The 25,399-nt window shown below is 41.9% G+C and overlaps 1 protein-coding gene across 2 annotated transcripts in view; it reads left to right on the forward strand.

The window, feature by feature from the left end:
• The window catches only part of ADAMTS12 (ADAM metallopeptidase with thrombospondin type 1 motif 12), a 325,780-nt gene that overhangs the window by 118,491 nt on the left and 181,890 nt on the right, over positions 1-25,399 (forward strand). For both annotated transcript variants that reach the window (XM_047074156.1, XM_047074167.1), the window contains exon 3: positions 3,545-3,695. In XM_047074156.1, coding sequence (XP_046930112.1) covers positions 3,545-3,695 — 151 coding nt within the window. The remainder of the gene's footprint in view (positions 1-3,544; positions 3,696-25,399) is intronic.

Below are 25,399 nucleotides of genomic sequence, written 5' to 3' on the forward strand. Positions count from 1 at the left end.
ACTAGGAAGGGAACAGGGAGTTTCTCAGCTGCTGGGAATGTTCTGTTTCTCTATTTAGGTGTTGCATCTGTGAAAGATTTATGGGACTTTACAGTTATGATTTGTATATCTTTCCATATGTTTATAAATCTTCAAATTAAAGTTTATTTAAAACAATTCTTAGAAGATAGCCTCTGGAAGCATTCACAGATATTTATAACTTAGTTAAAACAAGGACATGAGCTTGTTTCCAAAAGGGAGTTAGCAGTTTGCTGAGACTACTGGATGCCGAGGGGGAAGAGTAGATAACAATGGAGAGAAAGGGCCAATTTGTCTTCTTTGAGCTTATGTCTGGGGTTCATTCTGCCTTGGTTCTTCTGGGAACAGAGTACAATTCCCCAGTGAGTTACATACTTCTTTTGAGTCTATTCCCATTCTCCTTCAAGGATCTAAGAAAGGTGAGCAGGTTACAGAGCAGATTGGAATGAAAAGTGACTTTTTTGGCTCAGATCCAGAACTGGTAATAGAAGGCGATTCTCTTGGGCATTCAGCTTCAGGAAAGCATGGAGCCAGTATTTCATCTGGAAAGCAAACCATAGATGAGTTCTTCCAGCATGACCTGGCTCCAGTTAGGTGGGAAGAGACCAACAAACTGTAGCCACCTGGATACCAGTTGTATACAGATTTATGTTTATGTGTTGGTGGAGAGAGAGGTGCAGAGCTCAGCTAGGAATCTTTCCACCACACTCTCCTCCAAACCAGTGGATGTCTCTTCATCCCCTCTTCTTCTGTGTGACACACACATGGGGTCCATGCATGTGAGCAGGTGTCCTTCTTCCCCTCCAGCTGGTGAGTCAGCCAGCTCTCTCAGGTCACCATCCAGCTTCTGAGGAATATTTAGACTGAACAGGTGATTTCCGGGTGCAAGCTGGCAAGGCTGGCCTCGTGGAGGAATGCAGATAAAAGTGCTTTGGGAAAACGCTTGTTTGGCTTGCGTGCATTCTCATTCATGTTACTCGTAAACAGTTATATATTCTCAACTGGAGCCCCATTTGTTTCTTCTGTACTACCTGAGTCCAAATGTGAGGCTAAAGAAATACCAATGAATCCTTCTTGTTGGTGAATTTTTTCTCTTCAAGGACATCAGTATTGATAGCAGTTGCACAAAGGGACCCCGCATCAGCTTTCCCTGGGGGGGTCCTTGAGTTCTTCTTTCTTTCTTTTTTTTAAATTTTTTAAAATGTTTATTTATTTTTGAGAGAGACAGAGACAGAATGCAAGTGGGTTAGGGGCAGAGAGAGAGGGAGACACAGAATCGGAAGCAGGCTCCAAGCTCTGAGCTGTCAGCACAGAGCCCGACGTGGGGCTCAAACTCACGAGCTGTGAGATCATGACCTGAGCCAAAGTCACACGCTCAACCAACTGAGCCACCCAGGCACCCCCCTTGAGTTCTTATTTCTGTGGAACAAATGAGCTTTATCAACAACGGGCTCACATTCTCCTCATGTCCCTGTTCTCTGTCTCAGTGTCGAAATGGAACCAAATCTCAGCACTGCACGAGTCTGTTTACAGCTATTTTATTACAATCTGGACCTTGTTAGTTCTCTCAATCCCATGGGCCTCAGAGAAAGATTCTGAGAAAAAAGTCATGTCTCCTAAGAAAGGTCAGAAATTTGAAGTCACATGTAACCGCTGATTTAGTGGTAGTTAAAACATTATCACCCTGCATTTGTCAACGTTTTTTATTTATTTTTGGGACAGAGAGAGAGCATGAACGGGGGAGGGGCAGAGAGAGAGGGAGACACAGAATCGGAAACAGGCTCCAGGCTCCGAGCCATCAGCCCAGAGCCTGACGTGGGGCTCGAACTCCCGGACCGCGAGATCCTGACCTGGCTGAAGTCGGCCACTTAACCGACTGCACCACCCAGGCGCCCCTACCACCCTGCATTTGTAAAGCACTTTGCATTGGCACTTTTATAAGCCTTAGCTGATTTGGTTCATCTAACAGCCCTGTGAGGTAGTAGACATTATCTCTGTTTTACCGGCTGGGTGACCTATTCAAAGCCACACAGCTGTTCTTATGACTGCCAGTAAAGTGTGCCATTTTTCCTATTCCCCTTGTTATTAAAGATATTTTAACGTCAGTAATCAAAACAGGAAGCCAGTTGTGACATTTATGTTAAGATCTGGTTATATTACTGGTCTAATGAAGCAAATATTTTGGAAAGACACCCAAGTTAGAGACTGGCCATAGACAGTAGCCTCCTTTCATGGAGCGCCTCTTGCCTGTTGACTGTGGAGGCTGCTCAGAGAGTCTTCAGACTTGTCTGCAGAGCAGGGCAGCCCTGGCTTGCTGAGGTATAGTGAGGGGCTTGAACTTGGAAGCTTTCACTGTTTCCCTAAGCCTCCAGTGTTTCCAGGTTTACTTTTGCAAGCTTATTATTGACTAAATGGCTATATTGATTCTATACAATGAGATGACATAAAATATGGAAACGCTTAATGTTCAATAAGACTATGAGCCAGGCTCTCTTCTAAGAGCTTTGCATACATTAACTCATTTGGTCTTCATAACGACATTTGATTATTCCCACTTTTCACTTGAGAAGGCTGAAACTGAGCAAGTCATTTGCCCAAGGTCACGATGCTAATATATGGAGGAGCTGGGATTGAACCCACTAAAATTCCAGAGTCTGAGCTCCTGGTCACTTCAGTATGATGCCTTAGGTAGGTCTTCTAGGGCAAGCTCTTTTTTTCATTTATATAAAACTCAGATCCTTAGATTTAAGTCCATCCTAGGAGATCATTGGCAAAGGAGTTTTCTAAACATCTCAAATGGGGACCGAGAAAACTTCCTAAAGAGAAAAGAGAGTTGAGGCATATACCACTTCTAGACCTGACCTCCAGGAAGTTACTCATTGATGGGCGTTCTCCAGCATATTGCTGATTCCCATAACTGTGAAATGAGAGTGGCCCCTTTCCCCTGGAAACTGACAGAGGACTTTGCACTGTAGACTCCAGGAAACTCAGTCTCAGATCATGGACTCAGCATTCTGTTCTTTGTTTCCTTGAGAGCAGAATGGCATCATTTCAAGTCAAGCAGCCATACGAACATGAGGCTGGGCTACCCACATACAGGTAAACGTTCCAAACAATTTTCAGTGGAGTATGGAGTATAGGTACCAACTCCATAACAGGGCAACTGAGAAGCATAGGTGCTTAACTTAAGATTCCTAGATACCCAGCAATGGGTTTTAGGGGCAGGGGGATGAACTTGCATAATTGTGTGCCACATTTTGGTTACATGTGTATGGTATACTTTTTTCATTGGAGTCTCAAAGGGATCCATGACCCCAAAACATTGAATAACTATGACTATAAGCTATGACATCTCATGAACTTATTTATGTGTAGCTTTTCTGGGACATCAGATGGCAGACTATAAAAGCACTGGTTTTATGAATTTTAGGGATCATTGTGATCTATGTAATTTTCACTTTACTAATTGTCTTTACACAGATACAGAATTGATTCAAATAGGCCTTTGCATTATGTGTATTTACAGACTGGGTTTTTCCATCTACCGCATGGAGACTTCTTCATTGAGCCTGTCAAAAAGCATCCACTGACTGAGGGAGAGTACCACCCACACATCATTTACAGGAGGCAGAGTCAGAGAGCTCCAGAGCAGAAGGAACCAACCTGCGGATTAAAGGGTATTGTGACTTAAATTTCCTTACTGCATTGAGGAGTTTGTCTTGGTTCTATTATTGTTTTATTACATCATGACTTATTCTTACTCAAATCTTTTATCTCCTCCCCACTCTTCTGTTGCCACAAAGTATGTGCCCCTGTAGAATCATTTCACTTCTCCATAGTCTCTTCATATTCTTAATGGGAAGGGGAGAAAGCATCTTCTACATCCTTGCCACATTAATCAATGATACTTACATGATATGCACAATGGTGAATTTTTTTTTTTTCTAAGTAGGCTTCACGCCCAGGGTGGAGCCCAGGTTGGGGCTTGAACTCATGACCCTGAAATCAACACTTGAGCTGAGATCAAGAGTTGGACCCTTAATTGACTGAGCCACCCAGGTGCCCCTGTTTTTATTTTTAAACTTTTTGAATCCTCTAGAGGAAGATAGTTTAAATTAAAGACAATGATTTCTACTCTTAACAAAGTTATAGTGTGGAATATTACCAAACTGCTTGTCATATCTGCCTTTGGAAGGCAGATTTAAATGTTTGATGATGCTGATAATGATGTGTGAAGATAAACTGAAAGATACATCAACAGATATTCATCAGATGATGAACTGAGCTAAGCTTCTTTTGGCTGCCTTTTGTTTGTAGTTCACTGACATGTTTTCTGACCTTTGGACCCTGGAGTGACCTGAACTGGTCCTCTCTGCCTTGTGCTAAACAGTTTCAGGTAGTTTTCAGAGGTAAACTGACCAAGTTATTTACTTGCAATTCCCACATTCTCTTTGATTTGTAGAAGATAATAATCTATGCATAAAGCGCCCCTGGAAATGGGAACGTTTTCTTAAATATTGCATAGTTTCTCCTTTCTTCAGAGGAAAAAAATTATGGGCCGGGGGCCAGTTAACAAAAGGAATCATTAATATTATTTATATGTCTTAAGGATTTGGAAACCATGGACCTCAATGAGAAAATCGATAGTGAAGGAATTAGCACTGGTGGATTCTGATCATGGTTTGAGAGGACTCAGAACTTGAGCTTTGCAGGCAAGAGAAGGAAAGAACGAGGGCACAAGTAATTTCTCTACAGACTTCACCCAGACCCTGGGATAGATGGTAACTTTCCTGGGAGTTTCTTCTGTAATCTTAGCAGAGCAGAGTATGTAAACAATAAGAAATTTTGAGTCTATAATGTGTTTTTACACGAAAATGGACAGCTGCTTAAATTCTTTAACTTTAGGAAGCCATTCCAACTTTGTCCTTAATTGGAAAACTTACTGTCTAAATCTCCTTCGAGCAAGAACTGGGAGAAGATACTTCTTCTGGATGATCTGATTGATTAAATTACTAATTCAGATAACTTAGTCTCAGTGTGAAATTTTAGGGCTCTGATCTAATCACTTGAAGACTTTCCCAATTCCTATTACACACTGGATGATGGGATAACACTTTGTATGTGTGATTTACTATTTTTTAGATCACTGGGTCATCACTATGGCAGAGAGAGTGATTAGGGCAGTGAGTGAACTTGCCTGGAGAATCACTTCTGTAGCTACAGTTGCTCTGTGAAGTGAGTTAGGCTAATCCTCATCCACCTGCCTTGAACACCTCTCTGTTGAGGTAGAGTTCATTAATAATGAGTTGAGAATGGCACATATTTAGTCATAAAGGCAGAAAGGATAGATAGGAAAAGAGGGGTTTACAAATGTCATGTCCCTGTTAGGTCACGCACAATACCTCAGCTATGGCACTTGTCATATCATTTCGTTATTGTGTTTCCCCACCAACCCTAAGGCTTACCATTACTTTGGAAACTGCTCTGATTAATGCTACTTGGAGAAATATTTGTATTGTGAATTTCTCCACACATATCTTCTAAAAGATATTCTCTTAAACTTGCTTAAAACCTCCCACTGTCAGAACGGAACAGCTCTTTTGGAAGGACCTTTCAGAATGCCTAATGCAGCTCCTTTTTTTCACCAAAGATGCAATGCGATTCAGACAAGGGAGTGAACTTTCTATTTTAAAAAAGCTTTTTTAATACTTACTTATTTCTGAGGGAGCACAGGCAGGGGAGGAACAGTGAGAGAAGGAGACACAGAATCCAAAGCAGGCTTCAGGCTCTGAGCTGTCAGCACAGAGCCCGGCGTGGGGCTCAAACTCACAAACTATGAGATCATGACCTGAGCCGAAGTCAGATGCTTAACCAACTGAGCCACCCAGGTGCTCTGGTGAAGGGAGTGAACATTCAAAGCCATCAAAGCAGTAGGTGTTCTGAAGTTAGCCAGGCTTAGAAGTCAAGGTTCTATTACACCTTGGGCTATATACTCCCTCATGTTTATTCTTATGTCTTCTTTGAATATATAAATCTTGTTTTATCAACAGTCTTGAAAGCCCCATTGGAGTAGGAATTCCCTTCCCAAACAGTATGTAACGTAGTAGGTGGTGCAAACTAGAAATTTAGTGAATCATTGGAATGAAGTAGTGACTCATAGCCAGATAGATGAGACTAGAGTATACTAGCCTCTTGTCTGCATAACACTGATAGAAAGAAAAGAGAAATGTGTATTTTCTAGAAGTTCAGAAGGTGTCAGTTGTTCTGTGAACATCTCCCTTCCTAAGACAACAATATGATTTAATGCCTAAATGACAGCTAGAGATTCAAGAATAATCTAATGTGCTTGTGAATATTCTTAAAATATATATGACATTTGGGTTTTAAAAATCTTGCTTTATTTAAATGTACTTGGTCTTTCTAAACAAGGTAATTGTGGTGTTCTTATGTCACATTACCCTGCCGAGATGATGGAATTAACTGACAGTGGCCATGTCATTAGCCAACATTAAGGTACACTTCATACTTAGGTCAGTTGGTGTTTCGAGGTTGAATTACTGTGATTATATCAAGAAAGATCACCTTTACTTGTGTAACATGTTCTGCCTTTGTAATGTTCAAGGCAGAAACACCCTTGGTAGTGAAAAAAAAGATGTACTTTAAAAATGCTCTGGTAGTTCAAGAGAGAAAATGTATCAGTTATTTTCCTCTAAAATGTGTCCCTTTACTTATGTTTATTTCCCATGTAGAAAGGTGTTCAGGAATTTCACAATGGGTTCCTTATCAATATGGTCTAAAAGTTCATTTTACTGACAATGACAAGTTCCTTTATCTGAAGTTTTTTGTCAAGAACATATCACACTGGGACTTGAGTGGGTTTTAGATGGATATCTGGGGGAACTATGGTTTTAGGAGACTGGGGAAGGGGAGAATTAACACTAGTCAGATAGGTCTGATGCTAACAGCTACAGGGTTATCAATGGCGGGACGAGGTCTAGGCAGGTAAGGTCAGAGTTTGGGATTTGATGCATTAGGTATTCTAGGTTAGGAACATAGGGTCTGGTTCCTGGCATGCATTTTTGTGTTCAAAATTTATTCATTCAACATCTATATATTGAATATATTCTTTCTTAAATGTTTATTTATTTTGAGAGAGCGCATGAGCATGAACTGAGGAGGGGCAGAGAGAGAGGGAGAGAGAGAATCCCAAGCAGCCTCTGTACTGTCGGTGTGACCTGAGCTGAGGTTGGACGCTTAACTGACTGAGCCACCCAGGTGCCCTGAGTACATTCTTTATGTCTGGTGCTCCCCTAGGTTCTGTGGGTTCATATGTGAATAGGATATAATTCTTGGTCTTCAGAGCTGACAGGCTGGATGTGAGACATGGGTAAGTCGGGATCTGGTCCTAGTTTTATTTTTATAATATCTGGTAAGACCATGAAGGAAAATGGGACCTCAGTGCATGAATTGGGATTTTTGTCACTGTACATTATATTTTTGCTAGGACATGTAGCTATAAATCATTCATTTTCCCTATCACTGCATTTCATTATGTGAATGTTCCACCTGATCCTGTCTCCTGTGTGTAGATCTGAACTGCTCCCAGCTGGGGACAATTATATAGGCCAACTAACCTTCAACAAAGCAGGAAAGAGTATCCAATGGAAAAAAGACAGTCTTTTCAGCAAATGAAGAGAAAACTGGACAGTGACATGCAGAAGAATGACACTGGACCACTTTCTTACACCATACACAAAAATAAACTCAAAATGGATGAAAGACCTAAATGTGAAATAAGAAACCATCAAAATCCTACAGGAGAAAATAGGCAGCAACTTCTTTGACCTTGGCTGCAGCAACTTCTTACTAGACATGTCTCTGCAGGCAAGGGAAATAAAAGCAAAAATGAACTACTGGGACCTCATCAATGTAAAAAGCTTCTGCACAGCAAAGGAAACAATCAACAAAACTAAAAGGCAACCAATGAAATGGGAGAATATATTTGAAAATGATCTGTTGTATACAGGGTTAGTATCCAAAATCTATAAAGAACTTACCAAACTCAAAACGCAAACAAATAATCTAGTGAAAAAATGGCAAAAGACATGAATAGACAATTTTCCAAAGAAGACATCCAGTTGGCTAATAGATATTTAAAAAGATGCTCAATATCACTCATCATCAGGGAAATAAAAGTCAAAACCACAACGAGGTACCACCTCACACCTGTCAGGATGGCTAAAATTAACAACTCAGGAAACAAGAGGATACGGCGAGGATATGAAGAAAGGGGAACCCTTTTGCGCTGTTGGTGGGAATGCAACCTGGAGCAGCCACTCTGGAAAACAGTATGGAGGTTCCTTAAAAAATTAAAAAGAGAACTACCCTATGACCCAGCAATTGCATTTCTAGGGATTTACCCAAGGGATACGAAAATACTGATTCAAAGGGGGCACATGCACCCTAATGTTTATAGCAGCACTATCAACAATAGCCGAATTATGGAAAGAGCCCAAATGACCATCAACTGATGAATGGGTAAAGAAGATGTGGTATATACTTACATTGAACTGGATAACATTTGACTCTGCAGTTGTGCAAAACTCATGTGCTTTTTGATCTCAGAAGCTTTCTTTAAGGATAACAGGATGGAGGGTCTCTGTGACTAAGTCAATCCCTACAATGTGGTATATATATACAATGGAATACTATTTGTCATCAAAAAGAATGAAATCTTGCCATTTGCAACAACGTGGATGGAACTAGAGTGTATTATGCTAAGCAAAATAAGTCAGAGAAAGACAAATATCATATGATTTCACTCATAGGTGGAATTTAAGAACCACAACAGATGAACATAGGAGAAGGGAAGGAAAAATAAGATAAAAACAGAGAAGGAGGCAAACCATAAGAGACTCTTAAATATAGAGAACAAACAGGGTTGCTGCAGGGTGGAGGGGGAGGGCGGAGCAATGAGCTAAATGTGTGATGGGAATTAAGGAGGGCACTTGTAGGGATGAGCACTGGGTGTCATACCGAAGTGATGAATCTCTGAGTTCTACTCCAGAGCCAATAGTACACTGTATGTTAACTAATTTGAATTTAAATAAATAAAAATTTAAAAACAAGACTGTTCTTATACATGTTTCTTAGGATTCAAGTCCTTATCAAAGATAGTGGAATGAATATCTCATAGTCTATATACATCTGACTTTACCAAATGATGCAAACTTGTTTTCCAAAGTTGATATTCAAGCATGGTAAATGAGAGCTCCCACTGTTCCATGTTCTGTCCAATACTTGCTATTCTCACTTTTATATTTGGCTGGTCTGGTGGATATGAAGTGGCATTTCTCTATGCTTAGTGTTGAACTTAACAAACATACTTGTTATGAAGTTGGACCCCAAATCTATGGCTTGTGGCTATAGATTCTCCATAAATAGTTTTCTCTCCTGTCCCAGAGTTCAAGCCTGGAGAACCAAGTTTAAGTTTGCTTACTAGTTTCTTTGTTTTCTGGTTCAGTTTTTCATTTATTCTCTAATCTGACTTTTTTTTTAAAAAAATGTGTATTTTAAAAGAGAGGGAGAGAGAGGGCTCAAGTGCATGCATGGGGGTGGGGACAGAGAGAGAGGCACGGCAGGGGGGGGGGGGTGGGGACCAGAGAGAGAGGAGAGGGAGAGAGAGAGAGAGAGAGCAGGCTTCATGGTGTCAGCACAGAGCCCAATGGCAGGCTCTATCTCATGAACCGGGAGATCAAGACCTGAGCGGAAATCAAGAGTCAGACACTTAACCAACTGAGCCATCCAGGCATCCCTCTAATCTGACTTTTAAACTTACCATTGTTCCCCAGAGCAAAAGTAGGGAGCAGCAGATGCCCCAGCTGGCTGTGTGCATCAATCAGAGTTCAGCCAGAGAAGCAGAACCAGTAAGAAATATACATTAGGAGATTTATTGCAAGAAAGTGGTTACCACAATAGCGGGGGCTGGCAAGGCAAATCCAAAATCCATGGGCAGACCGTGAGGAAGGGCAGGCTGCAAGTCTCAGGCTTAGGCTGAAGCAGCTGTCCAAGGCAGAATTTCTTCTGGGAAGTCTCAGCTCTGCTCTTAGGATCTTTCAGCTGATTAAATCAGACCTACAGATTATCAAGAATAATTCTCTTTACTTTGACTTTATTAATGGACTTTAATTTACACCTATGAAACACCTCTCACAGCAACGTCCAGAGTAATGTTTGAATACTGGGGACTGCAGCCTAGCCAAATTGACACATAAAAAAAGATAATCACAGTGCATCTTTCGTTTTTCTCTCTGAATTTCTACTTACTTGTATTTGTTTTTCTTTTTTCTATTTTTGGCCTCTGAGGATTTCTTCCCTCTTTTTTAATGCTAATTAGGGGACTTAACACTGGGAGAGTTTTTTAGGGTATCTGGTCTACCATATTGCAAGAAATCAGTCTTGAGTAGATTTCTTATTGAGGTCATTTGGAAATTTTTGAGTTGCCTTTTATTTTTTTAATTATCATTATTATTTTTAATGTTTATTTATTTTTGAGAGAGAGAGAGAGAGAGAGAGAGCGAGGGAGGGGCCGAGAGAGAGACACACACAGAACCTGAGGCAGGATTCAGGCTCTGAACTGTCAGCACAGAGCCTGATGCAGGACTCGAACTCAAGAACCGTGAGATAATGACCTGAACCAAAGTCAGACGCTTAACCAACTGAGCCACCAAGGTGTTCTTTGTTTTTTTTTTTTTTTGAGTTGCCTTTTAAATGGTATGCACAGACATTATTAAATACTAACAAATATTATAAATGTTATAACATTAACAAAAATCTCATTAGAATAATTAGCATAGGTTCTTTAATAATGGCTTTTATGATCTCGAGGTATGACCCTCCTATCTCTACTTTCTTGAGGGTTTTTATCAAGAAAGGATGCTGTATTTTGTCAAATGCTTTCTCTGCATCTATTGAGAGGATCATATGGTTCTTGTCCTTTCTTTTATTGATGTGATGAATCACATTGATTGTTTTGTGGATATTGAACCAGTCCTGCATCCCAAGTATAAATTCCACTTGGTTATGGTGAGTATTTTTTTAATGTATTGTTGGATCTGGTTGGCTAAAACCTTGTTGAGGATTTTTGCATCCACGGTCATCAGGAAAATTGGTCTGTAGTTCTCCTTTTTAGTGGCGTCTTTGTCTGGTTTTGGAATCAAGGTAATGCTGGCTTCATGGAAAGAGTTTGGAAGTTTTCCTTCCATTTCTATTTTTTGGAACAGCTTCAGGAGAAGAGGTGTTAACTCTTCCTTAAATGTTTGGTAGTATTCCCCTGGAAAGCCATCTGGCCCTGGACTCTTGTTTTTTGGGAGATGTCTGATTATTAATTCAATTTCTTTAGTCGTTATGTGTCTGTTCAAATTTTCTATTTCTTCCGTTTCAGTTTTGGTAGTTTATATGTTTATAGGAATTTGTCCATTTCTTCCAGATTGCCCATTTTATTGGCATACAATTGCTCATAATATTCTCTTATTATTGTTTTTATTTCTGCTATGTTGGTTGTGATCTCTCCTCTTTAATTCTTGATTTTATTTGGGTCCTTTCCTTTTTCTTTTTGATAAAACTGGCTAGTGGTTTATCACTTTTGTTAATTCTTTCAAAGAACCAGCTTCTGGTTTCATTGATCTGTTTTACTGTGTTTTTGGTTTCGATAGCATTGATTTCTGCTTTAATCTTTATTATTTCCTGTCTTCTGTTGGTTTTGGGTTTTATTTGCTGTTCTTTTATCCTCAATGGGGAAAAACTGAGTTTTCCCCCAAAGGTCAGGAAAAGACAGGGATGTCCACTCTCACCACTGTTGTTCAACCTAATATTGGAAGTCTTAGCCTTAGCCATCAGACAACACAAAGAAAAAAAAGTCATCCAAATCAGCCAGGAGGAGGTCAAACTTTCACACTTCGCAGATGACATGATACTCTATATGGAAAACCCAAAAAATTCTGCCAAAAACTGCTAGAATTGATCCATGAATTCAGCAAAGTTGCAGGATATAAAATCAATGCACAAAAATCGGTTGCATTCCTATACACCAACAATGAAGCACAGAAAGAGAAATCGAGGTATCGATCCCATTTACAATTGCACCAAAAACCCTAAAATACCTAGGGATAAATCTAACCAAAGAGGTGAAAAATCTATATACTGAAAACTATAGAGAGCTTATGAAAGAAATTGAAGAATACACAACAAAATGGAAAAATATTTCATGCTCCTGGATAGGAAGAACAAATATTGTTAAAATGTCAATACTACCCAAAGCAATCTACATATTCAATGCAATCCCTATCAAAATAAACACCAGCATTCTTCACAGAGCTAGAACAAACAATCTTAAAATTTGTATGGAACCAGAAAAGACCCAGAATAGCCAAAGCAACCTTGAAAAAGAAAACCAAATCCCAGACTTCATCACAATCCCAGACTTCAAGCTGTATTACAAAGCTGTAATCATCAAGAAAGTATGGTACTGGCACAAACAGACACTCAGATCAGTGGAACAGGATAGAGAACCCAGAATTGGACCCACAAACATATGGCCAACCAATCTTTGACAAAGCAGGAAAGAATATGCAATGGAATAAAGATAGCCTCTTCAGCAAGTGGTGCTGGGAAAACTGGACAGCGACATGCAGAAAAATGAATCTGGACCACTTTCTTACACCACAACACAAAAATAAACTCAAAATGGATGAAAGACCTAAATGTAAGACAGCAAGCCATCAAAATCCTTGAGGAGAAAGCAGGAAAAAACCTCTTTGACCTTGGCCACAGCAACTTCTTACTCAACACGTCTCAGGAGGCAAGAGAAACAAAGCAAAAATGAACTATTGGGACCTCATCAAAATAAAAAACTTCTGCACAGCAAAGGAAACAATCAGCAAAACTAAAAGGCAACTGATGGAATAGGAAAAGATATTTGCAAACGACATATCAGATAAAGGGTTAGTATCCAAAATCTGTAAAGAACTTCTCAAACTCAACACCCAAAAAACAAATAATCCAGTGAAGAAATGGGCAAAAGACATGAATAGACACTTCTCCAAAGAAGACATCCAGATGGCCAACTGATACATGAAAAAATGCTCCACATCACTCAGCATCAGGGAAATACAAATCAAAATCACAATGAGATACCACCTCACGCCTGTCAGAATAGCTAACATTAACAACTCAAGCAACAACAGATGTTGGCGAGGATGTGGAGAGAGAGGATCTCTTTTGCATTGTTGGTGGGAATGCAAACTGATGCAACCACTCTGAAAAACAGTATGGAGATTCCTCAAAAAATTAAAAATAGAACTATCCTATTCCCAGCAATTGCTCTACTAGGTATCTATCTGAGGGATACAGGTGTGCTCTTTCAAAGGGATACATGCACCCCCATGTTTATAGCAGCACTATCTACAATAGCCAAAGTATGGAAAGAGCCCAAATGTCCTTTGATGGATGAATGGATAAAGAAAATGTGGTATATATATATACAATGGAATATTACTTGGCAATCAAAAAGAATGAAATCTTGCCATTTGCAACTACATGGATGGAACTAGAGGGTATTATGCTAAATGAAATTAGTCAGAGAAAGAGAAATAACATATGACTTCACTCATATGAGGACTTTAAGACACGGAACAGATGAACATAAGGGAAGGGAAGCAAAAATAATATAAAAACAGGGAGGTGGACAAAACATAGGAGACTCCTAAACATGGAGAACAAACAGAGGGTTACCAGAGGGGTTGTGGGAGGGGGGATGGGCTAAATGGGTAAGGGGCAGTAAGGAATCTACTCCTGAAATCAATGTTGTACTATAGGCTAACTAACTTGGATGTAAATTACAAAGGTAAATTAAATAAAATGGCTAAACAAAAAGAGTAATTAGCATATCAGATCACTAATTGATGTGGTATGATTGAGGGGGTTATTTATAGTTCTGATTTTACAGAAGCCCAGTTACTCGATTCTAAATCATTGCCATACTCCATATTGAGTCTAAAGTACACAAGTTTTGTTTGTTTGTTTGTTTGTTTGTTTGTTTGTTTTGGCCAATAACAAACTTTCTTGGTACAACCTGCCTGAGACTTGTCTTGAATTTCCTGATTACCTGATTGCCTTATGATTAGAGCCACTCCATAGTGATCCATACCTTACTTTGCTATGAGGTAGTTAACACTTGAAGTGTCTTTCTGTACCTTTTTTTTAGTGAGATGGCATATTGCTTTTGATTATCTGCTTTCAGAGCTGGTGGGAAGATTGGTAAAATGTTTCAAGCTTGTACCAATGAGAGGGATGGGCAGACCATTGGGGAGAATTGAGGGAAATACATTAATATATAAATGTGAGGAAAGATTGATTGGTAATATGGCTAGCTTTGTTTGCTTAGTAAAATCCAAGATGACGGGAACTCAAAGCACAGTTGCCTCAGCACTGGGGTAGTTTTGTAGCTCTGAGGTGCTCACTTATCCAGTCAAAAGCCTTTAGTCATTAACCAGACCTCACCACATAACCCTGCCTTGTATTTCTTCACTGTGTGATGGTTCTTGGCCTTGTTCTGTCATCATTTCAGGGCCATAGGTTCCCACTTTCCAAACAGGAAACTGCTCATTTTACCTCCTTCAGGATGCTGTGTGCCAAACATGTGCTGTCAGAGTGGCCAGGACAGCACTGAAGTACAGGTAAAATTTGGAAGGGCACAGAAGTCTGGGGAGTGCATCTGAGGCCGGGAAGGGGATTTGGATCAATATGAGCAGAGAATCAGTTTCAACCAAAAGATGAATCTGTTGTAGGGCACAAAGTCTCAGTCCTGAAGACATGCTATTTGAGATGTTAGCTGTTAAGCTCTATTGCACTTCCCAAAACTCTTTAGAGAAATGTACAAGGTACATCCCGGCTTTGCCCTTGGCCCTTCCTGTGCTTCCACATACCTTTGGTGGGGTCGAGAGGTGGCTTATCCTATCCTGACCAACATTCTGGCTTCCCTCTGCTGCCTGCAGAGACCTGAGAAAGCTGTCTGATCCTTTCATCCTGCTCTGGTCTGTTCATCATTGGAGCCATCAATGGCCCTAACAGCATATTGATGGCATCCCTAAAAAAATGAATGACTTGACCTCCAGCTTCAGAGCCCTGTGTGGCAAACACACTCCTGGTGTGGTTTTTCTTCTTTCATTCGTGTCTTCAGTCAACCCACATGGCCAAGTCCTATCATTTCCACCTCCTAAATAGATTCCTAAATTGTCTGCCTTTCCCCGGTGCATTACTGTGCTACAGCATCATAACTTCACCGGCATAATAGCAGAGCCTCCTGACTAGTCTCTCTGCCCTTGAACTCTCCTATTAGAAGTTAGAGGAAATATTCTTTTTTAATGTTTTATTTTCTTTATTTGAGAGAGACAGAAACAGAGAATCCAAAGCAGACTCTGCACCAACAGCACAGAGCCCAATATGGGGCTTGAACTCCCAAACCATGAGATCATGACCTGAGTTGAAGTGGGACGCTTAACCAACTGAGCCAGCCAGGCACCCCAGAGAAGTTATTTCTAAAGTATAAATCAGGTCATCTCTCTCTCATGCTGAAAGCCTGTCAACGTCTGCCTGCAGTGTAAAGACCCGGCTCTTTAGTCTGTGTCAGGAGTGCCTTTTCTGTGCAACTCCTGCCTCTTCCTCCTGTTTTGTCTCTTATCACTGCAGATATAGCCTGTGACATTCTGAACTAGTTTTTATTACTCAAATAACCCTTGCTTTTCATTGCCTCTAGCCCTTGTGCTTAGGTTCCTTCTGCCTGAAACTTGTTTTCCCCAAAAGCTTTACTGAGGTACTTCTGTTCATCTTTAGGACTCATGCATGGCTTCCTTCAGAAGACTTTCTTGTCTCAATCTGCGTTAGATGCCTCTCCTATGACTTTAACACCAGCTACCTCACCTATTTTAGGCTTTATAAGATGATGAGTATCTGTCTGTGTCCTTTGTAGTCTATACTGTAAACTCAGCGAGGACAAGAATCACATCTGCTTATTCACAGGCGTGTGTCCACGATCTGACAGAGTTCCCTACAGGATAGGAACTCAGAAACAATGAAATCGTAAGTTTTGAGCTTACTGACCATCTATGATGAATTTGGCGGCTTATTAAATACTTATATTCCCCTATGGAACCAGTTTAACCTCTGAGAATACCCACAATTTCCTGAAGAAAGTTAGCATATACTCTGATGCCTGGTTTCTGAAAGGAGTGTGCATGAGACAATATGGCAGCAGTTGGGACTCTTGGCCTGAAGTTGTAGCTGAAAGTGAATACTTCAAATTTTTATTTTAGAAAAAAGAAGAGGATGGATGAATGAATAGATGGATGGATGCATAAGAGAAAGCAAATGACATTCATTTACTCAACAAGCTCCTACTGTGTTCTAGGAACTGGGGATTCAGTGGTGAGGAGGATACTGACCCAGGCAGGAATGTGGCGATGGAGGTCTGAGAGAGCCTAAAGCAGGCAGGAGAGGTGTGCTCCCTAGGCAGAGGTAAAGAAGAGCGAGTATCTTGGAGATGAGAGGGCCGAGTCAGTCACTAGTGCCCCGAGTACTGGCCTCTGAGCCAAGGACACATGGATTTTCGGCTTCCTGTAGAGAGTTTGGGAGGACAGTTCTCAGCCAGTCTGTGAGGCAAATTTCTGGCCTCCTTTCAGACTCGTTTCAAAAGTTGCCTCCTTGTGAGGTCCCCTTCCCCTACATACTCAGCCCTAGGAGGACTGATGTGTCCCTTTCCTGAGCTCACTCTGCATTTTGAAGTGTAGCCTTCTACCTTCCTGCCTCCCCATCTCCTTCTCTTTCCCTGTCTCCTAGATGTTCCTTCAGATGGGCTCACTTCAGAGCTCTTGCGTTCACTGTTTCCTCATGCTGGATGCCCCCCCACCCCCCACCCCCATTTCTTCATGGCTTCTTCTCTTCCGCTTCCCAGGTCTCTGCTCGGATTCACCCAATCAGAGAAGCCTTCTTCGATCACTGTCAAAGATAGCTGTTCTTCTGTCACTTTGTAAACCATTTATCCTGCTTTCTGTCTTTTCACAGCACTTGTCATCACCTGATGTTCTTTATCTATGTATCAGTTAATTGTCTGTCTTCCCCCAACTAGAATGTAGGCTCTGTGAGGGCAAACACTTCCTCACTTTTGTTCTCTGCTGAATCCCCACTGCCCGGGACAGAGCCTGCCATAGTGAGCATCTAGAAAATGTTGAGTGAATGAGTAAATCAATAAATGAATCGTAGGGGCGCCTGGGTGGCGCAGTCGGTTAAGCGTCCGACTTCAGCCAGGTCACGATCTCGCGGTCCGTGAGTTCGAGCCCCGCGTCAGGCTCTGGGCTGATGGCTCAGAGCCTGGAGCCTGTTTCCGATTCTGTGTCTCCCTCTCTCTCTGCCCCTCCCCCGTTCATGCTCTGTCTCTCTCTGTCCCAAAAATAAATAAAAACGTTGAAAAAAAAATTAAAAAAAAATAAATAAATGAATCGTAGCTTCATTAGTGATTATCCCGTTGAACTTGTATTCTGTTTCCACCACTAGGCTCATCTTTGTATCCCAAGTACCAAGGATACTTGTGTCCTAAATGTCAAGCCTAGTATCTGATGCCTAATAGTTGTTTCTGGATAAATATTTGTCCATTAAGCGAGTGAATGATATGTCCTTGCAGCGGGGTCCTGCAGGTGTCAGCAGACACTGATCTTACCAAGGGTGGGGGTCCAAGCATTCCAGGGGTGCTCTGAGTCACTGGACAGCAGTTCATGTTAACCACGTATTTGTCCCACAGCTTGATTAATGTTGGTGTTTGGGAAAACAAGCATTCACACCCCCACATAATCCTGGTTTTCTGTGCAGCAGCTGGAAGTCTCATAAATAACCACGAAATTGTTTCTCTGTGGGGAAGGAAGTTTACTTGTTAGACTTGAAATAAAATATTTTAGGAAATTGTGAATACATTTTATGCTCCAAATCTCCTCTAAAGGCAGAGAAGTGGATCCCTAGGGTGCTTTCTGGGCCAATAAGCCAAAGATTAGGAAGTTCCAGAGTTTGATTTACATTAGGTTGTGTGTCATTGGTTGACCTTCCTTCCTTCAGGAAATATTAATTTGATGCTTTCTGTGGGCCAGATACTAACTTAAACAGCTCTGAACATGCCAAATTGGACTCTGCCCTCATGGACTTACAAGATTGTAGGAGAAGAATTTAACAAAAATTATAAAAATAGTACATATGAGCATTGTGACAAATGCTGTGAGTGTATAGAAGAGGAACCCAATATGATCATAAGGGTTGGGGAAAGTCTATCTGAGAGAAGCCATAAACTGGATATAAATTCTTAGGGAGCCATTTTACCCAAGATCATTTCTACAGAACATCTAGCATTTGAGGAATGGTGCCTGTCAGGGATTATACTGTGTCCCCTCAAATTCCCTACATTGAAGTTCCTACCTTGGTACCTCGGAATGTGACTATATTTGGAGATAGCCTCTTTAAAAAGGCAATTAAATTAAAATACGGTCATTAAAGTGAGCCCTGATCCAATATGCCTGGTGTTCTTAGAAAAAGAGGAAATTTGGACACAGACACACACAGGGGAGACCATGTGAAGACACAAGGGGAAGACAACCATCTCCAAGCCAATGAAAAATGCCTCAGAAAGAAAGCAGGCTGCTGACACTTTGATCTTGGACTTCTTGCCTTCAGAATTGTGAGGAAATAAATTTCTGTTGCATAAGTTACTCAGCCTGCGGTACTTTGTTATGGCGGCCCTAGCAGATTGATACAGCAGTTATTTGTTAGCCTACCTGCACAGTGATCCTCTAGTTCTTTCAAGCTATGAGCAGTTGGTTATGCTGCATGAATAACAGAAGACTGTACACACAAAATGAAGTTTAGTCAGGACTGGCTTTAAAGTGTGTAACTGGTACAGCCACACAGGGCCATACTCAGAAGAGCAGTGCTCTGTGGTAGCCATCTTGAAATTATTTTTTTTTTCTAATTTATTTATTTAAATTCAAGTTAGTTAGCATACAGTGTAGTATTGGTTTCAGGAGTAGAATCCAGTGATTCATCACTTCCATGTAACACCCAGTGCTCATCTCAACAGGTGCCCTCCTTAATGCCCATCCCCCATTTAGCCCACGACACCATCCACCTCTCCTCCAGCAGCCCTTGGTTTGTTCTCTGTATTTAAGAGTCTCTTATGGTTTGCCTCCCTGTCTGTTTTTATCTTATTTTTCCTTCCCTTACCGTTCATTTGTTTAGTTTCTTAAATTCCGCATACGAGTGAAGTGAAATCATTTTTCTCTCACTGACTGACTTAATTTGCTTTGCATTATATTCTTAATGATTTTACCTTTGACTTCGTGCTTTGTAAGTGAAGTCTGATCAGACAGTGGAGCGTGTGCTGTGGGCCTGGAGCCTCAGCTCTTACGTGTTCTTGCCTCTTGCCACCTCCCTTTACTCTCCACTATGACTCTGCTACCTCTGTGGCCCTGTCTGGGCAGTGACCAGGGCACAGCAGTGTGGGAAGGCCTGCTTCTGTGGCTGTCTTCCGCCACCAGTGGAAGCCTGCGCACACACATGAGGTTCAGGATTGAGTGTGTGTCCTACAGCGTCTTGGGATGAGGGATGGCAGCAGTCCCCTCCACCCTAAGCTGGCATTTGCTAGGTGACCTGGAGGGGACTGCTTATCCACTTCCCTTCAGGTACTAAACATATTTATGCTCCCAAATGTGTGGTGTTTGCAATTCCATGGGGTCACCCACCTGGGTGGGCTGGGGTCACAGGCCATAAAGGAAAGATTGACCTCTCTGCCCCATGCCCAGGGCCCTGTGTTTTCATTTTGTGTTGCATTCTGAGAATCATGGCCCTGGGTTTAGATTTCATTCACTTTGCTGGCAAAAAATTAAAGTGTATCTGACACATATTAACGAGATGACTGGGATTGTGGTAGAATTAACCATTGATGGAAAGTAATTATTATTAATCATTGTTTTTAGTTTTGCTCATATATAAATAAATGGGTTTCACATTTTTTGTTCACACTAGAGTTTAGAGAGGGATGGTGTGGAAATCGGGAAAGCCACATTCTGTGCCCCCCTCCGTCATTCTCTAATTGGGACACAGTATAGGAACCATGGCCTCCATTTCCTCATCAGTAAGATGAAGGAAGATCTTTGTGGATTCTTTCTACTCTCATATGTTGTGAGTCTGTTTCTGTTTTTATTCTGCAGCGTCTAGAAGCAACGCAGTATTGACATTCTTTACTCATACCAGTGTGGTTTAAAATCTGTCAAGTGGGTTTGCATACACTGGCATCTCACACATAAAAGGCAAGGATCTTGACCCATCCTTCCAGGATCCCCAGGGCACGGCTGCCCAGTGCTTTCCCCTTCTGGGCCTTCTGCCTCCTTTGCACACTTGCCCCGTCCCCAACTGCCACACCTAAAACTCGGGAGCTCAGGCTGCTGACTCAGAAGCGCCAGCTGGAGCTGCCATCTCAGGGGCTCTGAAGCAGAGGCAGCAGAATCTCAGGGCCCCGAGTTAGTGGATGCATCTGATCCATCAGTAGGAGTTGGAGCATCAGAGGGAAGAAGTGGCCCTTTCAATCCAGAAACTGCATTCGGACTCAAGATCCCTAACATCTTGGAGAGAGGTGAGAATACAAGTAAGGTTGAGTAAGATTGCAGTAAGATTAGAGAACCTATTTATCCAGGTTCCTTCTCTCTCTCTCTCTTTCTCTCTCTCTGTCTCTCCCTCACACACACAATTTCTCTTGAAATGTGGTGCTTAATTAAAAGGGCTCCACATGTATTTGAGTGTGTCAAATACAGTGGGATTGTTATTCTAGACTCAGGACCTCATGTGTTAGCTGAGTTTCACCTGAGTGGGTACGTGTTTATGTGGTGTGTGTACGTGTGGTGTGTGTGCGTATGTATCATGTGTACACGTGTTTATGTGTGTGGTGTGGGCGCATGTTTATGTGTGGTGTGTGCTTACGTGGTACCTGTAGGCGTGTGTTTACGTATATGTGTTTAAACGCACATATTGCACCTTGGTGGCTCCAGGAGGCAGACATCTTGCTCAGCTGTCATGACTCAGGATTTTATGGAAGTTCTTTCCATTCTCATCAACGATACCATGTTGAAAGCCTAATGTATTTTCTCAGTCAACACAGGAGTTCTTTGTTTAATTTAACTGAGGGAGAGTCCAGGCCCCTCAGAAAAAGGCTTCTCCTTGCTGAGAGGTTGTGCTAAGAATAGTGCCAGTGACCAGCACCACAGCCACATTTCTGAGGGCATCTCTGCCAGTGAATCTTCACAGAAGGGGGCTTCATTTTCTAGGAGGCCACCTCTCCCTCACTCCATCTCCTCAGGAAGCATTTAGCTGGGAGTCAGCCCTTCCCACCAGCTCCTCTGGAACTCCAGACCTTTCTCCTGGTGGGACCAGCAAGTGCTGTGGTACTGAGGGTGGCTCTGTCCTTCCCCGGCCAGTTCAGCGCCATGGCGTGGCATCTGACAGTGGCTAACCCAGGGTGCTGATGTGGGTGTGCAGAAGACAGGCAGTTGTGAATGCGGGTCTGGTAGGAAGACAGATGGATACATCCGTAGCTAAGAACCACCCCTCACCAAAGGACAGGGCAGCCGACCTCAGCCATGAGAGAGGAGAGCCAAAGCTTTTATCTTGCTAGTTCTGTCAAGTTTCGGATCCCTTTTGGTCTTGTTTCTCTAGGGGATATGCAGGAGATGTGCCCGGTTGAGAGAGTCAAAGACCCTTTTCATTTGCACACCTTCTGTTTCTGGGGAACAGTCCCAATTGAAAGCACACTATTAGTGTTGAGGGGAAGGGGGGACAAAGTCCACTGGTTGGGGATATTCTGTACTTTGGTAACAAAAGATCAAAGGACAGTCCCTGGAGACAGAACTGTGGTTTATCCTGCTCATGGTTCTGGCTCAGAGGATGACATAAATCATGGCATGGTGAGAGCAGTCATGGCCTTCCCAGGGGGAGAGGCCATTATCAAAACCCCCAAATGGCTCCCCTCACACACCTTCCACTAAAACCCATACTGGGAAGAGCTCTCTGGGACTCTTTCTTCACATTTCAGGGGACTTCTTTAGGATTCCATTGCTGGCTGGCCGTTGGGCCGGTGACCATTTTCCTACTCCTGTTACTTCTTATTTCTATTTTCTCATCTGTAAACTGTGAATAACGAGAATTTCATACCAAGATGGGGTAGGGTGGGATCAGTGAGAGCTGCAGGCAGGCTCACAGTTCCTGAGCTGCAAGTCCAAATTCCAGAGAACTCTAAAAACCAAAAGTTATTTATTTTAGTGTTTAGCAACCTCATTTGACGGCAAAATGCAACCGAATTGATATGAGTCTGCTTATAATTTTTGTTTATCTTAGTGGGAGTAGGTGTACAGTTTGTCATGGAGGCTGTCCACGTGTTTGACGTTAGGGTACTTACTATCCTAGACCCTGTAGGGACGTTCAGTAATACAGAATATTGACCCATATAGAATATATGGCCCAAGTTACTTTTTTAAAAAAGAGTGGCAAAATATGTGGAACATAAAATTTACCATCTTAACCCTCTTTAAGTGTACAAGTCAGTAGTGTTATGTACATTCACATTGTTGTGCAATCAAGCTCCACAACTTTTCATCTTGCAGAAGGGAAACTCTACACCCATTATACAACTCCCTCCTCTCTCTCCCCAACTAACCACCATTCTACCTTCCAAGTTACTTTTATAATTGCAAAAATTTTGAGTTCCAGGATATCTGGCCCCAAAGGGTTTAAGTCTTTGTTTTTTTAAATGACTTAAAAGAGAGAGAGAGAGAGAGAGAGAGAAAATGCAAGTGGGGGAGGGGCAGAGAGAGAGGGAGACAGAGAATCTAAAGCAGGCTCTGAGTTATCAGTGCAAAGCCTGATGTGGGGCTCGAACCCATGAGATCATAACCCGAGCTGAAGTCGGACGCTCAACCAACTGAGCTACCCAGGCGTCCCTCCAAGGGTTTTGAAGAAGGGATCACGGACCTTAATCGTGGAAGAAGAATGGCCAGCATCTGTCAGTCACCACCTTGCGAGACAGTCTCCAAGAGCCCTGTTCCTCTGATGGTACCGGGATCTTTCTGCTACAGCTCTCCCCTTGCCAGCATCAGGTGCCCATGTGTGAAAGATTGCAAAACACCAGGGACAAGATCTGCGGGATTCTGACTAATAGCAGCAGAGTGTGGGTGCTCAAATGCAGTGATTAATACACTCTTTCCCAGTCGTTCCCTCAATCTCATTTTTTTTAATTTTATTTTTATTGGCTTATTTACTTTATTTAAGTTCAAGTTAGTTAACATATAATGTAGTATTGATTTCAGGAGTGGATGCAGTGATTCATCACTGCCATATAACACCCAATGCTCATCCCAACAAATGCCCTCCTTAATGCCCATGCCCCCACGCACCTCCCTTCTGCAACCCTCATCTTGTTCTCTATAGTGAAGAGCCTCTTATGGTTTGTTTCCCTCTCTGTTTTTATCTTATTTTATTTTTTCTTCCTTTCCCCTATATTTATCTTTTTTTTTTGTCAGTAGAGTGGCACACATTGGCAGCTGGTTGTGGTGTCAGCTCTTTAGTTCTGTGCCATCCAAACCTTCCTGCAGACTGAACTGTGGGGAAGGTGCCTCCAGCCTATGTAGGCCCCACTGGAGACCTTTGACACTGGATTTATGCATTTTGCAGAACTCTCCAGGCATGGCATGAGAAGCAGTGATGCTTATCTTGTTATTCCCAGTGGATCCAGCATAGAGACAGGCTCTGAGTCATGTGTTCTATAACTGGATGAGTCCATCTCTGGTAGTTGTGCAAGGACCACAGGGTCATCGTTGGAAAACCCGGCAGTGGTCGAGCATCGTTATTGGAATGTCTCCTTCACACCACTCATTTTGTGACCATCCTGGGGGCAGATGGAGGGGTTGTTCTTTGCAGGAGGCTTGTGGTTTCTTCCCCTGTTTTTAATCACTAGGAAAAAAGCGGATGTTTGAAAAATTGAAAGCCCCTGAACACAAAAATTCAGAACATGAAACCCTCTGATGGATTCTGATACATACAGAATAACCTTGATACAAGATCTTCCACTTTGGAGTTCTCCACACTATGTAAAGAGCTGCATACTTTTAAAGCAGATGGCACTGATTTGGACGTCTATTATCATCATTACTATTTTCAAAAAGCCATAAGAATCCTCTACTCCCAAAGAAAACAACACTAAACACAGAACTTTAAATGGTATCGGGCCCTGGAAAAATCAAACAAATGATCAGTTTGCAGACATCCATGTGGGACATTCCAAATCCATGGTGACCAGGATGCCCATGAGTGTCCAAGGTTTGGGGCCAGCTGCAGAGTTTTTTTTTTTCCTTCATGGCCTTGTTACCACAATTACTGCCGCTTTGTGGCCTATACTGGACATTGCTCAGACTCTCCGCAGCTTGAAGCTGAAGTGTTCTTTTATGACTCGGCCATTAGGCAGCCGGGACCTCAAGCAAAACAGAAACAGGTGTAGGGTGGTGGGAATGTAGGGACCAAGACCAGAAATTAGTCTAGAGTCTAGACCACAAGGCCATCTGTTTTGTGGCCTGGGAGCTGAGAATGGATTCTATATTTTTAAATGGTTACATTTAAAATGGTTCTATGAGTACCTATATAATATCCTTGATTTTGCCTTTGATCCACAAAACATGCGACATTTACTGTTCTGGTCCTTCATAATAATTGCTGACTCCCTCGTTTAGACCCTTGGTTCTCAAAGTGTGGTCCCTGGACCCAACAGCATCAGCATCACCCAGGAACTGGTTAGAAATTCAAATCCTCAGAAACTCTGGGAGTATCTGTGTCTTAACTGGCCCTCCAGACAATTCTGATTCTGGCTAAAGCTTTGGGAACCACTGATCTAGACTATTGGTGCAGCCATTCATCATTAGTTCATTCATTTATCTTTTACAAAAAGAAGACCTGGGGCAAACTACTTAACCCGTCTGTGCCTTGGGTTTTTCATCAGTAAGGGTTTTATTGAGGTCATTAAAAGAGCTAAAACACGTACAATGTATTAAATGCTGAATGCATGTCAGCCGTTGTTATTTCAAATTTATTATTGTTATTAAAAAACACTTTATTAGGTCTCAGGTCAATTAAAAGTCAAGAGAACCCAACAGACATCTGATCATCAAGGATATCTTATAGCAGGAATCATCAAGATATCTTATAGCAGGAATGTCCTTATGGAAATCAGACATGCTGGTCTGGAAATTGGGGG

This window comes from Lynx rufus, unplaced genomic scaffold (assembly GCF_022079265.1).
Source record: "Lynx rufus isolate CCGP_SWC_20201006 ecotype Redwood Valley unplaced genomic scaffold, mLynRuf1.p SCAF_1, whole genome shotgun sequence".
In the NCBI taxonomy this organism is placed as follows: domain Eukaryota; kingdom Metazoa; phylum Chordata; class Mammalia; order Carnivora; family Felidae; genus Lynx; species Lynx rufus.